The 12,324-nt window shown below is 49.9% G+C and overlaps 1 protein-coding gene across 2 annotated transcripts in view; it reads left to right on the top strand.

Moving 5' to 3' along the window:
- Positions 1 to 8,846, top strand: part of CD247 (CD247 molecule) — a 75,743-nt gene extending 66,897 nt beyond the window's left edge. Inside the window, exons 2-8 of one of the 2 annotated variants that reach the window (XM_084790309.1) lie at positions 1,114 to 1,217; positions 2,564 to 2,620; positions 3,947 to 4,027; positions 5,018 to 5,050; positions 6,009 to 6,065; positions 6,746 to 6,781; positions 7,788 to 8,846. In XM_084790309.1, coding sequence (XP_084646435.1) covers positions 1,114 to 1,217; positions 2,564 to 2,620; positions 3,947 to 4,027; positions 5,018 to 5,050; positions 6,009 to 6,065; positions 6,746 to 6,781; positions 7,788 to 7,853 — 434 coding nt within the window. In that variant the 3' untranslated portion in view covers positions 7,854 to 8,846. Of the gene's footprint in view, positions 1 to 1,113; positions 1,218 to 2,563; positions 2,621 to 3,946; positions 4,028 to 5,014; positions 5,051 to 6,008; positions 6,066 to 6,745; positions 6,782 to 7,787 lie in introns of both variants that reach the window. The other variant, XM_084790308.1, reaches the window with a different exon arrangement.
- Positions 8,847 to 12,324: the final 3,478 nt, after the last annotated feature.

Raw genomic sequence — 12,324 nt, 5'->3', positions numbered from 1 at the left:
GCACAGAACAAACACTGAAGACTTTCCACCTGTTTCCACAGAGGAGGCAGATGAAAGGATTCCTAGCCCCTGAATTATACAGCTAGGCTTTTGACTGGGCCCATCTTCAGACAGTGTCTCTGCCCCCTGTGGGCTGGCCAGTGGCCACCAGAGGGCGCTCCTGCCTCTAGAGACACACTGAAAAGCCATAGAGACCTCTCCTTGTGTGGTTCTCAGGCAGGGCCAGAGTTTTTGTGACACTGGCCCAGTTCTTAGGTTCAGCTGCTGCGCATTTACCCAGCGGCAGCGAGGTCAGGATCAATAATGTGCTCTGTTTGCTTGTGTTGTGTGACCTCTTAGACAGGAATGCTAGCTTTATTTAACTAACCTATTTCCTTTCCCTTACCTTCCCACCCCCCAATACTTATCCGGTGGTAAGCTTTGAGCACAGTGTGACAAACATCAGAGAGGCAGGAGGGGTTAGGAACCCATTGATTCTGGAGTGAGGGAGACTAAACAAAAGAGGCTCCGAGCTGAAACACGTAAGTTGCCTGGAACTTATTATGTAGCCCAGGCTGGCTTTGAACTCACAATCCCCTTGCCTCTTTAGTGCTGGGATTACTGGTGTGTGTCACTACAGCCAGACTTCACTGACAATGAACTGACAACGAATTGAGATGATTTCACTCAATCATCAAATGTCTGAGCCCCCACATTTCTTAACCCCTTGGGTCTCTCTCCATACGGAAGCCTTAACTCCCAAATTCTAGGCACCTTTCCGAGGTTCAGACTCCACAGTTTATTATACGTGGGCTCACTGACAGCTGGGCTTCCATATTACCAAAGCAGAAGGTCTGTGCACAGTGGGCAGTTTCATCTTTCTCCTGGTCCCCTGCCCCCCATTCTTTCCAGGCTCTGTGGCTATACCTGGTACTACACTGCATGCTGGGTTTCTCCAAGATTGGGTGTGTAAGAGAGGTTGTGAGCTGCGGTGTGTGTGAGGTATGAGGATTGGACATACTGTCCTTGTCACGTAATTTTTTGGCTACAGTCTGTCATAGAGTCAACCTGGGGTAGGTGGGATACATTCTTACAAGCTTGAGGATGGCTGACCAGTTTTATCTCTTGGCACAGAGGCACAGAGCTTTGGTCTGCTGGATCCCAAACTGTGCTACCTGCTGGATGGAATTCTCTTCATCTACGGAGTCATTGTCACGGCCCTGTACCTGAGAGCAAAGGTGGGTCCCCCTGTGCTCTTGAGGGAGGATGTGGGTTCCTCCGCTGGGAAGACGTGGGGTGGGGCGTTGGCATTGGTGCTTGGTGTCCATGGGCAAGGCAGGGGACAGCCAGGTATGCACAGTGGGCGGGCTGAGGTGGGGTGTCCATCTGTGGCAGGCAGGCAGGGCAGGACAAGGAGCTAACAAATGCTAGGTGCATTAGTGAGGGTCGGTGCCTGGATGTGAGAGTCCCATGGCTTGGGCTGGCAAACAGACGGCTTATATTGGGCGATTAAGAACAGGGTGAGAGGCCTCTTCTTAGGGTGCAAGTGCATGCGTGCACAGCTGTGCTGTGCTGGTGGCGATCAAGGCCACACCAGCTTTTTTTCTCCAAGCCTCAGTTTTCTCATCTGCAAATGAGTGGTAGACAGGGTAGTGGTTGTCGCCAGGTGCCTAAAACCATAGATTTTGTGGAAAAGACCCATCTGGGGAGACAGAGGCTAGACATCTCATCCGCCCCAGGGCAGTATAACCCATTTCCTTTCAGGTATAAGATCTTATGTGAGAAAGTCTTATCTATTTTATTTATTTATTTATTTATTTATTTATTTATTTATTTATTTATTTAAATATGGAAACAATCCCTAGGCGAGCTGTAAGATTCTCCGCAGAGCACTGACTCTGTAAAATACTGTAGCGCCTCTCAGCTTGGGTGCCATGTGTGGTTATGTCAGCTTGGGGCAAGCAAGGATGCTTCCCACTTGGGAAATGTCTGGATGAGTGATGACACCCGTGGGCCTAGCTAATAGGCAGCTTTTGGTACCCACTGTCTTCCCTGAGTGTCCCTGGAAGAAAGGGCATAGAGAGGACTCCTGGCTCCTAGCAGGTCCAGAGGGAAAGCCTGGCCCCTCTGCACACAAGGTGGGGTGGAGGGCGGGCAAGGTCTTTACTTGGGGTAATTAACTTCCTTCCTTTTTTCTTTTATTATTATCATTATTTATTAATTTATTTATTTTGCTTTTTTGAGACAAGGTTTTTCCGTGTAGCCTTAGCTATACTAGACTCACTGTGTAGACCAGGCTGCCCTCGAACTCACAGAGATCCACTTGCCTCTGCCTCCCAAGTGCTGGGGTTACAGGCCTGTGCCACCACACCCAGCACAAGGCTGATGTTGTAGACACTCAAGCCACAGGCAGGAGAAAGGACAAGTGATCTCAGAGGGGAGCTGCTACACCTTGGGCCCCTGGGAGGGCAAGCCACAGCAAGGAGGCATATGCAGTTCGTTGTCACCCAGCTCAGCCCTGTAGGCAGCCCGACGGCCCTCTTGGAGATGGTGCTGAGCTGTGATTCTCTCTGTTCCTTTGCAGTTCAGCCAGAGTGTAGATGCTGCCGCCTACCTGCAGGGACCCAACCAGCTCTATAATGTAAGTTCTCCCTCTGCCTCTAGCTGGAAAATCTTGTCCTAGAACCTAGGAACACTCTAAAGCCAGGCTCCGCTGTGGGTCTGATCCACAGCTATTGGCCTGGCGGTGGCTGGGTAGCAAGTGTTTGGTCCTCAGTTTTCTTTCTTTCTTCTTCTTTTTTAAAAAAATTATTTATTTATTTATTTATTTATTTATTTATTTATTTATTTATTTATTACGTATACAATGCTCTGCCTGCATGTACACCTGCACGCCGGAGGAGGGCACCAGATCTCATTATAGATGGCTGTGAGCCACCACGTGGTTGCTGGGATTTGAACTCAGGACCTCTCGAGGAGCAGTCAGTGCTCTTAACCTTCGGAGCCATCTCTCCAGCCTCGATCCTCAGTTTTCTAACCCTAAGGCTGGAATGATTATTCTTGCCCCACAGTGCTGCTGGGCCCAATGTAGAGAGCTTCACTGTTGAGATGTGCGGCACAGCCCTGCCTCTAGAGAACTTCCTGTCGCCAGCAAAGGCTAGAAGGCCACAGTGCAGGGGAAGGGTCACACATAAGTGCAGCAGGCCTTCCGTCTGCGTGCATCCCCCTTAGAAGCCTGCTTCACTTGCACATGAAAACGTATTATTAGCCCCATTAGACAGATCTGAACATGGTGATTTTGGGGTTCCCGCCATGCACCAGCAAGGTGGCAGGTATTTTCTGAGGTGCTGGCATGAAGAGGAAACAGCTCCTATCCCCTTTCTTGCCCCTGTCCATGCTTCTTCCCTCCCCCTCCCAGCCCCCAATTACAGTTATTGGAACTGGAGAGACAGTGCTTGGTGTTCTTGCAGAGGACCCGGCCTTTCCCCTAGCATCCACTTGGCGGCTCACAAACATCTGTCTCTTCAGGTCTAGGAAGTCCGATGCCTCTTCTGCAGGCATGTAGGGCACAGGTATACATCAGCATACACATACACACATCACATAAATAGAATGTGAACATTACATTTACTTTTTATTGTTCCGTGCCCTCCCTCCCTCCTCCTCCCTCTGTCCTTACTGCCCACCTACCCCCGTGTGTGTGTGTGTGTGTGTGTGTGTGTGTGTGTGTGTGTGTGTGTGTGTACACCATGGTGCACATGTAAAGGCCAGAGGACTTCTCTCCTTTCGCCATGTGGGGCCCGGAGACTGAACTCAGATCCTTAGGGCTGAGGCAAGCGCCTCTCCTGCTGAGATACCTCACCTTCCTCTGTGCAGCTGTTTTCTTGCAGCCACCAGCGGGGAAGAGAAACCCCAGTTTCAGTTGCTGTGTCCCCCGTTCCCCTCACGGTCCTGTTTCCTGTTCCAGGAGCTCAACCTAGGCCGAAGAGAGGAATACGATGTTTTGGACAAGAAGCGGGCTCGGGATCCTGAGATGGGAGGCAAACAGGTAGGGAGCTCCTCTGCCTCTGGGTGGTTGGGCTTTGAGGGAGGGCGGCTCACACCAGCACTGTGGGCACTAGACACCCAGTACCACAGACAGGGCCTAGGACAGGAGGGTGACAACGGCTCACTTGCTGCCACCCCCTCCCTTTCTTCTTGACTCCATTCTGCATCCTAAGGAGTCTCAGTAACCTGTGCCAGCCTAGCCTTCACCTCTGGGCTCTGTCCACTTCCCCTCTGCTGCTCCTTAGCCAACACATGGTAGCACCAACTGTTCTACAGGACAGCCCTGATGTCAAGATACACGCAGGGAGAGGGGAGGTAAACCTGTGAAGAAGGAATTCTGGGTTCTAAATGCCCTTTTAGAACATGGCCACATCAGGCCTGTGTTCTCTTGGCTTTGTAGTCTCCATCCCTGTAGGCAGGGGAAGGGCCGAGGACTCCTCTGTTTGACGAGAGGCCTCTTAATAGCAGGCTCAGGACAGAAGCCCAATTTAAGGGCAGAACTACTAAAAGCTACCCAGTGTCGTCCATGTTTCTGGTCCTGCCTGTCCACTCAGGCCTGCCTGAGGGTATGGGAAAGGGAAAAGAGGGAGGGGGGACCCTGTTTTCTGTGGCCACCTCTCAGGAGGACCTGATAAGCACTGGCTGGCTGGCTCTGCCCTGAATGCAGTGACCCAGCCCATGTCTCAGTTTGTGGTGCATGTTGGGAGCACATCTGCAAGGGACTTAGTCCATCAGCAGACTAAGGCCCGCCCAAGTGGGACCATGAAGTGTATGTAGGCATGCATAACCAAATCTGAGCTGTGGAGCTGCTGCCAGGGTCCAAGGGGGCCCTGAGCAAGGCTTGGGGCGGCGGGGGGGGGGGGAGTAATGCGGAGGAGACTGACAGCTGAGCTGAGGACAAAGCCGTGGGGGTCAGGCAGCATGGGGCTGATTACAACCTCCAGCCTGGATTCTCTCTGTCTCATCTCTGACCCTTTCTGTTCCTCAGCAGAGGAGAAGGAACCCCCAGGAAGGCTTGTACAATGTAAGTATGGGAGAATTCACCATTCAACCTAGCGAGATGGGGGAGGGGTAAGGGAGGGGGTGCCCCCTCTCCGGTCTTTTTGTCCAGGCCATCCTTTGCTTGGATGGTTGTGTGTCACCTGCTGGTAGCTTTAGGATGTCGCCTTAAGCTGAGCAGTGTCACAGCACCTTATCTCCTCTGCTTTTTGTTGTTGTTTTTGTCCCATAGGCCTGAGCTTGGCGTTGGGGAACTGGGTGGGAGCTCCAGGCCACGCTGTGCAGGAGTGTGGAGCTGGCCTGTCTGAGGGGACTCAGAACACTTTCTCTCACTGTAAAGTCCGCCTCACCACTGAGGTGTGGGATTAAATTCAGGCCACCAAGACGTCCCTCGCCCACTGCCACTGGTTGATCTACAACTGGTGGCATTGGCTATGAAGAGACTAGGTTCAGGCCACCAAGATGTCCCTCGTCCACTGCCACTGGTTGATCTACAACTGGTGGCATTGGCTATGAAGAGACTAGGTTCAGACCACCAAGATGTCCCTCGCCCACTGCCACTGGTTGAGCCACAACTGGTGGCATTGGCTATGAAGAAACTAGATTCAGGCCACCAAGATGTCCCTCGCCCACTGCCACTGGTTGAGCCACAACTGGTGGCATTGGCTATGAAGAGATGACTCTTTGCTCCCCTTGAGCCCTTACGTTGTTCAATCTTCCCGTCTAGGTTTACAGTTCCAAATCCTTTGCTTCTGCACCTAACCTGAATTGTTGAGTGCATAGAGCAGGTAGATCAGAGAAGGTTCCCAAGTAGGGCTGAGGAGCACGGTACGGAGTTGGTTGTGGGCAGCAGTGTTTATATCCCTGAGGCTTGGACCTTGATGACTGGAGCCTGCCAGCTTGGGAACCCAAAGGCTTCTGGGGGGAAGGCCCACTCTGTAGAGGTTATGAAAACAAGTGCATCACCCATTCTCTTCCTCTAGGCACTGCAGAAAGATAAGATGGCGGAGGCCTACAGTGAGATTGGGATGAAAGGCGAGGTGAGTGCTGCTCTTCTTCGATGCCCAGGCAGGTTTTGAACATTCCAGGGACAGTTTTCCTTTCTTGTCCATTGCTCCTCCAACTGAGAAAAGTCCATGTGGTGGCTGCCATGAGCAAAGGTGCCACTGGACATGAGGCCAATGTCACTGTTCCTAGCACTGTTGTGTGCTGACTGTGCGCTGACATGGGGTCCCCAGGGGAATGAAAGTGTATGATGCTTATTCATTATTGATTTCATAGGAATCTCAAGATATCAAGGCCAGAGCCTTGAGTTCTTTTGAGTAGGGGGCCTGTGCAACCAGCTGGCCAGAATGTTTGGCTAGTGCCTTCCGTGGGGGAAGACCCGAATTTCCCTTGGGAGGAACAGGACGGGAACTGGTTCTGCCCCAGAGCTCAGAACTTTAATCTAGTCGTCATTCCCAGTTATCCATTCTGATGACACCAGATTTTGGAGCCATGGGAAGGTCGCCTTATTTCAAGCAGCCAGCAATATGGCCAAGATTCCCTCTATGAATGGGTCACCTTGTTCTATAGAGGCAAAGGTCTCGCTGGCCTCAGGACCCTTCTCCATCAGGAGGAGGGATCTGGTTCGGGAACAGTCCCTTCTGCTCCCATGAGTAGGGGCAGTTGAGCACGAGTGCCACTAGTGACTCTCTCCCTTCCTAATCTCGTTTCACAGAGGCGGAGAGGCAAGGGGCACGATGGCCTTTATCAGGTGAGAGCTGCTGGTCCCCTTCCTGGGTCTGACGTGGAGTAAAGCTGAAGCTACTACAGTTGGCTTGCTGGTGGCACCAGCTTGTCAACAGGCAGAGAGAGCAAGCTCAGGGCACACTACAGACCAGAGGCCACTCCACTGCCAGTTATGTTTCTACAGGCGGGTTGAGACTCAGCTGTGGAAGTCACATGCCATTTGAGCATAGCAGACAATAGCAGCTATCTAGAAGGATGGGAAGGGAGCTCCCAGAGGTGCAGGCAGAAATAGGCAAAGGACCCTCCACAGGTGATTGTTTACTTTGTCTACAGTGTTAGTTTAGCTCTGCCCCCAATTCCAGGATTTAGTACAATCTGAGTGGGCAGAAAGACTGAAAAAAAAAAAAAGACAATTTCAAAAGGAAAATGTTATTGTAATTAGGTGCCTGGTTTATGTAAATTAGTGCAGGTGATTATGCAAACAATGTGCGGACAACCTACTTTTCTAAAAAGGGATAGCCAGTGGCTTCGTCTTTCTTGCCTGAGTGCAGAGATATTCAAAGCTGCTTACTGATAGCTGCAGGAGGCCGCATGGCCTTTCCAGTCCCTGGAACAGGGAGAGGATTTCCAGCCAGGCTGGGACCAGCCTTGCCTGCCTATCCAAAGAATATACCACAGTGGCCAAAGACTGGAAGCTCCTGCATAAGGAGCCACCATTTTCTCTGTGACTAGCCCAGACTCGCTGTGGGCCCAGGTAGCAGATTCTCTGGCACCTCTCAGATTCCAGCTTAGTTTGTGACTCGGGGAAGCTGCCTTCCTCTGTGGCTAGATGGGAAATCTAGCTGAGAAAGGAGTGAGGAGCTGCCTTCAGAAGCCATCTTCCTGTCAGTGTTCACAGGCAGGACTCCCACCTGTGGCATGAGGGGATCTTCCTGGGCTCTTGAAGGCAGTGGGGACCAGGGATAAGCTACAGATAGTCAACTTGTGCCTGTGGGCTCCTGGTTCATTCTTCTGTGATTTGCTTTCACCAGGGGCTCAGCGCTGCTACCAAGGACACCTACGATGCCCTGCATATGCAGACCCTGCCCCCTCGCTAACAGCCAGGATATTTCCCACTCCCAGGCCTCACCCTGATGGTATCAGTTGTGACGGACAGAGCACAAAGCATTTACAACGCGGTTTAGTAATTTCACAGCCACCGTTTTATGAAGAGGGTGAGGGTGTTTCCGGTTATCATGCCTTCCTTTTCCAGTTCCAAAGCACCCTACACAGAATGCCATCCCTGGACTCTTTAAAGGGAGTGCTCCCTCACTCTCATTCCCTGTTAGGGTCTTCTGGCAGGCCTCTCTCACTGCAGAGCCAAGCCCTAGCCCTAGCCCTAGCCAGGGGTGGGGGTGGGGTAGGGTATGAACGTACTTCCTGTCATAGGGTACTTCCTGTCATAGGCAAGTTCAATTCGCTTTGTAAAATGCTCAGAGAAGCCCGGGGCACTGTGTGCATTGTTCCAGCGGTATTGACTTGCTTTGCTCCAGCTGTAAATCTGGCTTTTGTTGTCATTCTTCCCAATCCTTCCCACTGTCAAGATAAACATGTCATTAGGCTACATTGTGAAAGGCAGAGGCAGGTAAGAGGGAGGCCCGGCAAGTGTTGACCAGTGGCGACTGAAAGGGGCCTCCTTCCATCAAGAGCACTTTTCCGCATCTCCCAGCCGGTGTGCCAGGCACTCTGGGAACAGAAAGATACCTTCTCTTCATGGAGGCCATGCTCTTAGAGAGTGCAAATGATTTGTGCACAAACTGGCATGGAAGACAGGATATGTCATCTCCGACAATGAACTAAGCCAAGTGGGTAAGAGAAAAGGGAGCAATTCCTGCCTCCTTCTCCTCAAGTGACAGGAACACCCAGACCACCCAGGTCTGCAGTGCTCCCACAGCAATGGCACAATGAGAGACTCAAGTCAGTGGACTGCAACCTCATGGTATAGTTAAAGTGCCTGTGACCATGGATGAGGAACCCTCTGATTGCCTGGGGTTTAACTTATACTGGCTTGCTAAATAAAGCCTCGCTGTTTTGCATAATAAATGCTTTGCTGAAAATGTTGTTTGAAACCTTATTTCAGTGGTTGAAGCCTGGGGTAGTGATGGAGGCAAGAAATCTGCAGGCTGCCTTGGCAATGACTTATTCAGTTAGGAATGGGCAGGTGGGTACTAGCCATTCTGAAAGCTGCCACGAGGCAGTGCCTGTGTAAATGGGGCATTAGGCCACACCTCCACACAGGGACACGCCCAGTGATAGAATGGGGGCCTGGCCTTAGGACTGAGCCAGAAGAGGGTGGTGGAATGGCTTCCTGATTTGAACTTTACCTGGAGCACAGGAGAACTCAGGCAGCAACACTGAGACGAGCGTCCAGGAGTGACCAGCAGCTCCACGGCACTCATGTGGGCGGAGAGTGGACAGCATCGAGGGGTGACCAGCAGCTGCTGTGGTACTCGGGTGGAGAGCAGACAGCAGTAGTTTTAGGGCAGCCTCCCTCACCAGCAGGGGCCTCGACAGTGTCTTCCCTATACAACTCCCCAGTTCGTCAAAGCCCAGCTAATAACAGATCAAAGACTGAAGTTTATGCCTTGGTGTTTTCAAAACAGAATCCAGAGGCTATCTATTAAGAGGCCCTGAAAATTAGGCATTCCAACAAGTCTTATGAGCATAGAAAGGCTTTTGGTGTGTTAAGCCAGTCTCGCAGGGCTTGTCCATTCACCTCGAAGGCTGAGGTTGGTTGGGGTCTTCAGACAATGTGCTTGCTACCCAGACCGGTTCTAGGCCTCATTTCAAGGTCAGCTGAATAGAGATGGCTGGAAAATAGAGACCCAGTTCTGTTATGGACATGTCTCTTAGGCAAAGGGGAGAGCTGGCAGTGAGCTATGGGGTAGGGGAGCTTATCTGCAAAGTGACCACAGAGAACGTTGAGTAGCTCTGCTCAGCGGAGCAGATGTGCAGAGCTGGGAACTAGAGCTCCTGGGAGAGGTGCTCCACAGCCAAGGTGACACTGGCTTCCTCTGGGACAGCCAGGACTCCTGCCCTGCCTGAGGCCTGGCAGTGAGCTTTTTCTGTACAGGGCTCGTCTTTAATTGTGGATACTACTAGCTGTAAGTACTATCACTTGTCTCTACGGGTTTAAAATGAAAAGCCATGTATATTAAGAAAACAAGAACAAAAACAAAGCAAAATAAAAACCCCAGAGAGCTGGAGAGCTCGTTCAGTGGTTAAGCACCTGTTGCTCTTGTGGAGGACCCAGGGTTAGTTCCTGGTCTTTGGGATTAAGAGAAGGCTCTTCACAGAGAGCCTGGGCAGAGGGTTATCACCTCATCATCCACTGGGGAGCTGGGCTTCCTATGGGGCTCTGGAAGCAGCTAGAATACAGCTATTTTCTAGAAGGAGGATGGGGTGGGGGCCACAGTCTTATTGTTTCAGAGGCATGTCGTGTGAGTTTGCTTGCTAGTCTTCCTCATGGAAGAAGCTGCCATTGTCTCTACCAAAGAGGATGTTAAAAATCTGAAATTACTTAAAAACAAAACAAACTTTATAGACTTAGATGTTAAGACATAAATAATAGAAGAAAAAAAAAAAAAGAAAAAAACCCGTCAAACTTAGGAGCAGAAGGCAGAGCTCATATATATCTTTTGGCTTTGACACTCTTTATCATTTTTGAGATGGGGTCCTGTCAGCACATGCCTGCTGGGGCACACCCCAAAGCTCTCCAAAAGCTCAAGTCTCCTTTCTGTGGAAAATTCTGGGCTTCTACTTTCCTTATGAAATCACTGAGCTCTTTCCAGATGTTAAGCTGGCTAGAAGGCAGAAACCTAATTACGCACACAGCAGGACCAGCGGCCGGTGTGGGGTGTGCCACCTTCCGAGGATCCTCTCCCACTGCTCCTGGTTCAAGGCCTAGTAAGAAATGCTAGAGGTTCCTGGGCCTGTCAGTCAAACAACAGAGCCTGGGCAAGTTCAGTCCCCTCAGCAATCACACATAGTGAGACCGGAGCTTTGAGGATCCCTTCAGGGTCAGCCAAGAGCCTGTGCGTTTGATCAGACAAAGCAGTAAGCTCTGAAGGAGACTACTGCTACTCACCTGAGGCTTGGACCCCACTGAGGGTCTGGAGAAGGAAACACACAGTGACCACAGCTCACTCAAGAAGCCAGACGGGGAGTATGAGACTAAGATGCTTAGATTCTGAGGTTCCCTGAAGAACTGTGCAGAGCAATGACTTGGGGTCTGTGAAAATATTTGTGCAAATGCCTGTATAAAGCAGCAGAACACTAAGGCAGAGACACAGACGATGTGAAAACACTTGGAAAATGGTTTAATGTTTTACAACAGAAATTGGAACTGTACAGTTACAGTAAGTTTAATATATATAAAAAATTACAGCAGACAAATGCATCTACACAAAACCCACCATTTCATTCTGATTCACTGGCACCCACACAAGCTCTCCCTAGCCCCAGCCCCTCAGGCAGCCCCAGGAGGGGGTCACATGAAGGGCACTTTTAAACGGGACAGCGATGCTCATATTCCTGTCACTTCCCCAGCCCCTGGAGCTATCAGCTAATCCCCAACAAGTTGAATTGTTTGTGTTTCAGGTTTTCCAAACCAAGAAAAACACATTGCCCAGGGACATAGATGACAAGGGCCAGTGCTCCAAGTTATCAAGTGATTTTTATAAAATATTTCCACCGAAGGAGAAATGGCTACAGACGCTCGGGGGCAGGGAGGCTATACAACAGCCACTCAGGCTTCGACGTCATCTTAAGGAGAAATGTAAGAGGACACCCAATAAACTACTCAGGAATGGCCATTGCCTCATTAAAGCTGCTGGACAATTCTGGAAAGAATCATGTACATCATATTGTAAGTTTCCACAAAGAAGAACTCAAACTCACATTTTAAAGTACATAAAATAACATATTTTGGGAGGCCAAGGGACCCATTCCCCTTGTGCTCCTCCCTTGACAACAGTGGAAAAACACCCCTGAATCAATATTAATTTAGAGAAACAAAGAAAGAAGAAAGAAAGAAAGGAAGGAAGGAAGGAAGAAAGGAAAAAAGAAGTGGGGAAGATATTTAAAGACAGAAATAAACAGCTTTAGAAAAACACAATCACCGTCTCTTTAAAACCAGACCCCAGCTGGGCAGTCATCAGTGATTCCACACTCATGTGGACCCTGGTGGAGACTGTTACTGAATGGTATGTACACTCAGAACCTTTCATTTTATTATCAACACCTAGGCAGTGAAAACTGTTATGTTAACACATACAGACACACCCAAAACATACAAAAATACTATTGTTTCAAACTACCAAGAATAGGACAGCTCAATTATTTCATGCTATGACTTTAAGAGCATTACACTGAAACAAACAAGAAGTTAAAACGACATTTTTATTTTAATATCCTGGAAATATACCAAAATATACATCTAAGCTTTGGAATTACTGAGGTTAGACTAATGCAAGTGCTGGGTAATCGTACTTAATACACAAGTCTAAGGTTCTGCAGGAAAGAAATTGT

The sequence above is a fragment of the Acomys minous genome (assembly GCF_964271855.1).
Source record: "Acomys minous genome assembly, chromosome: 1".
NCBI classification, from domain to species: Eukaryota; Metazoa; Chordata; class Mammalia; order Rodentia; family Muridae; genus Acomys; species Acomys minous.
This window is presented reverse-complemented; position numbering and strand designations above follow the sequence as displayed.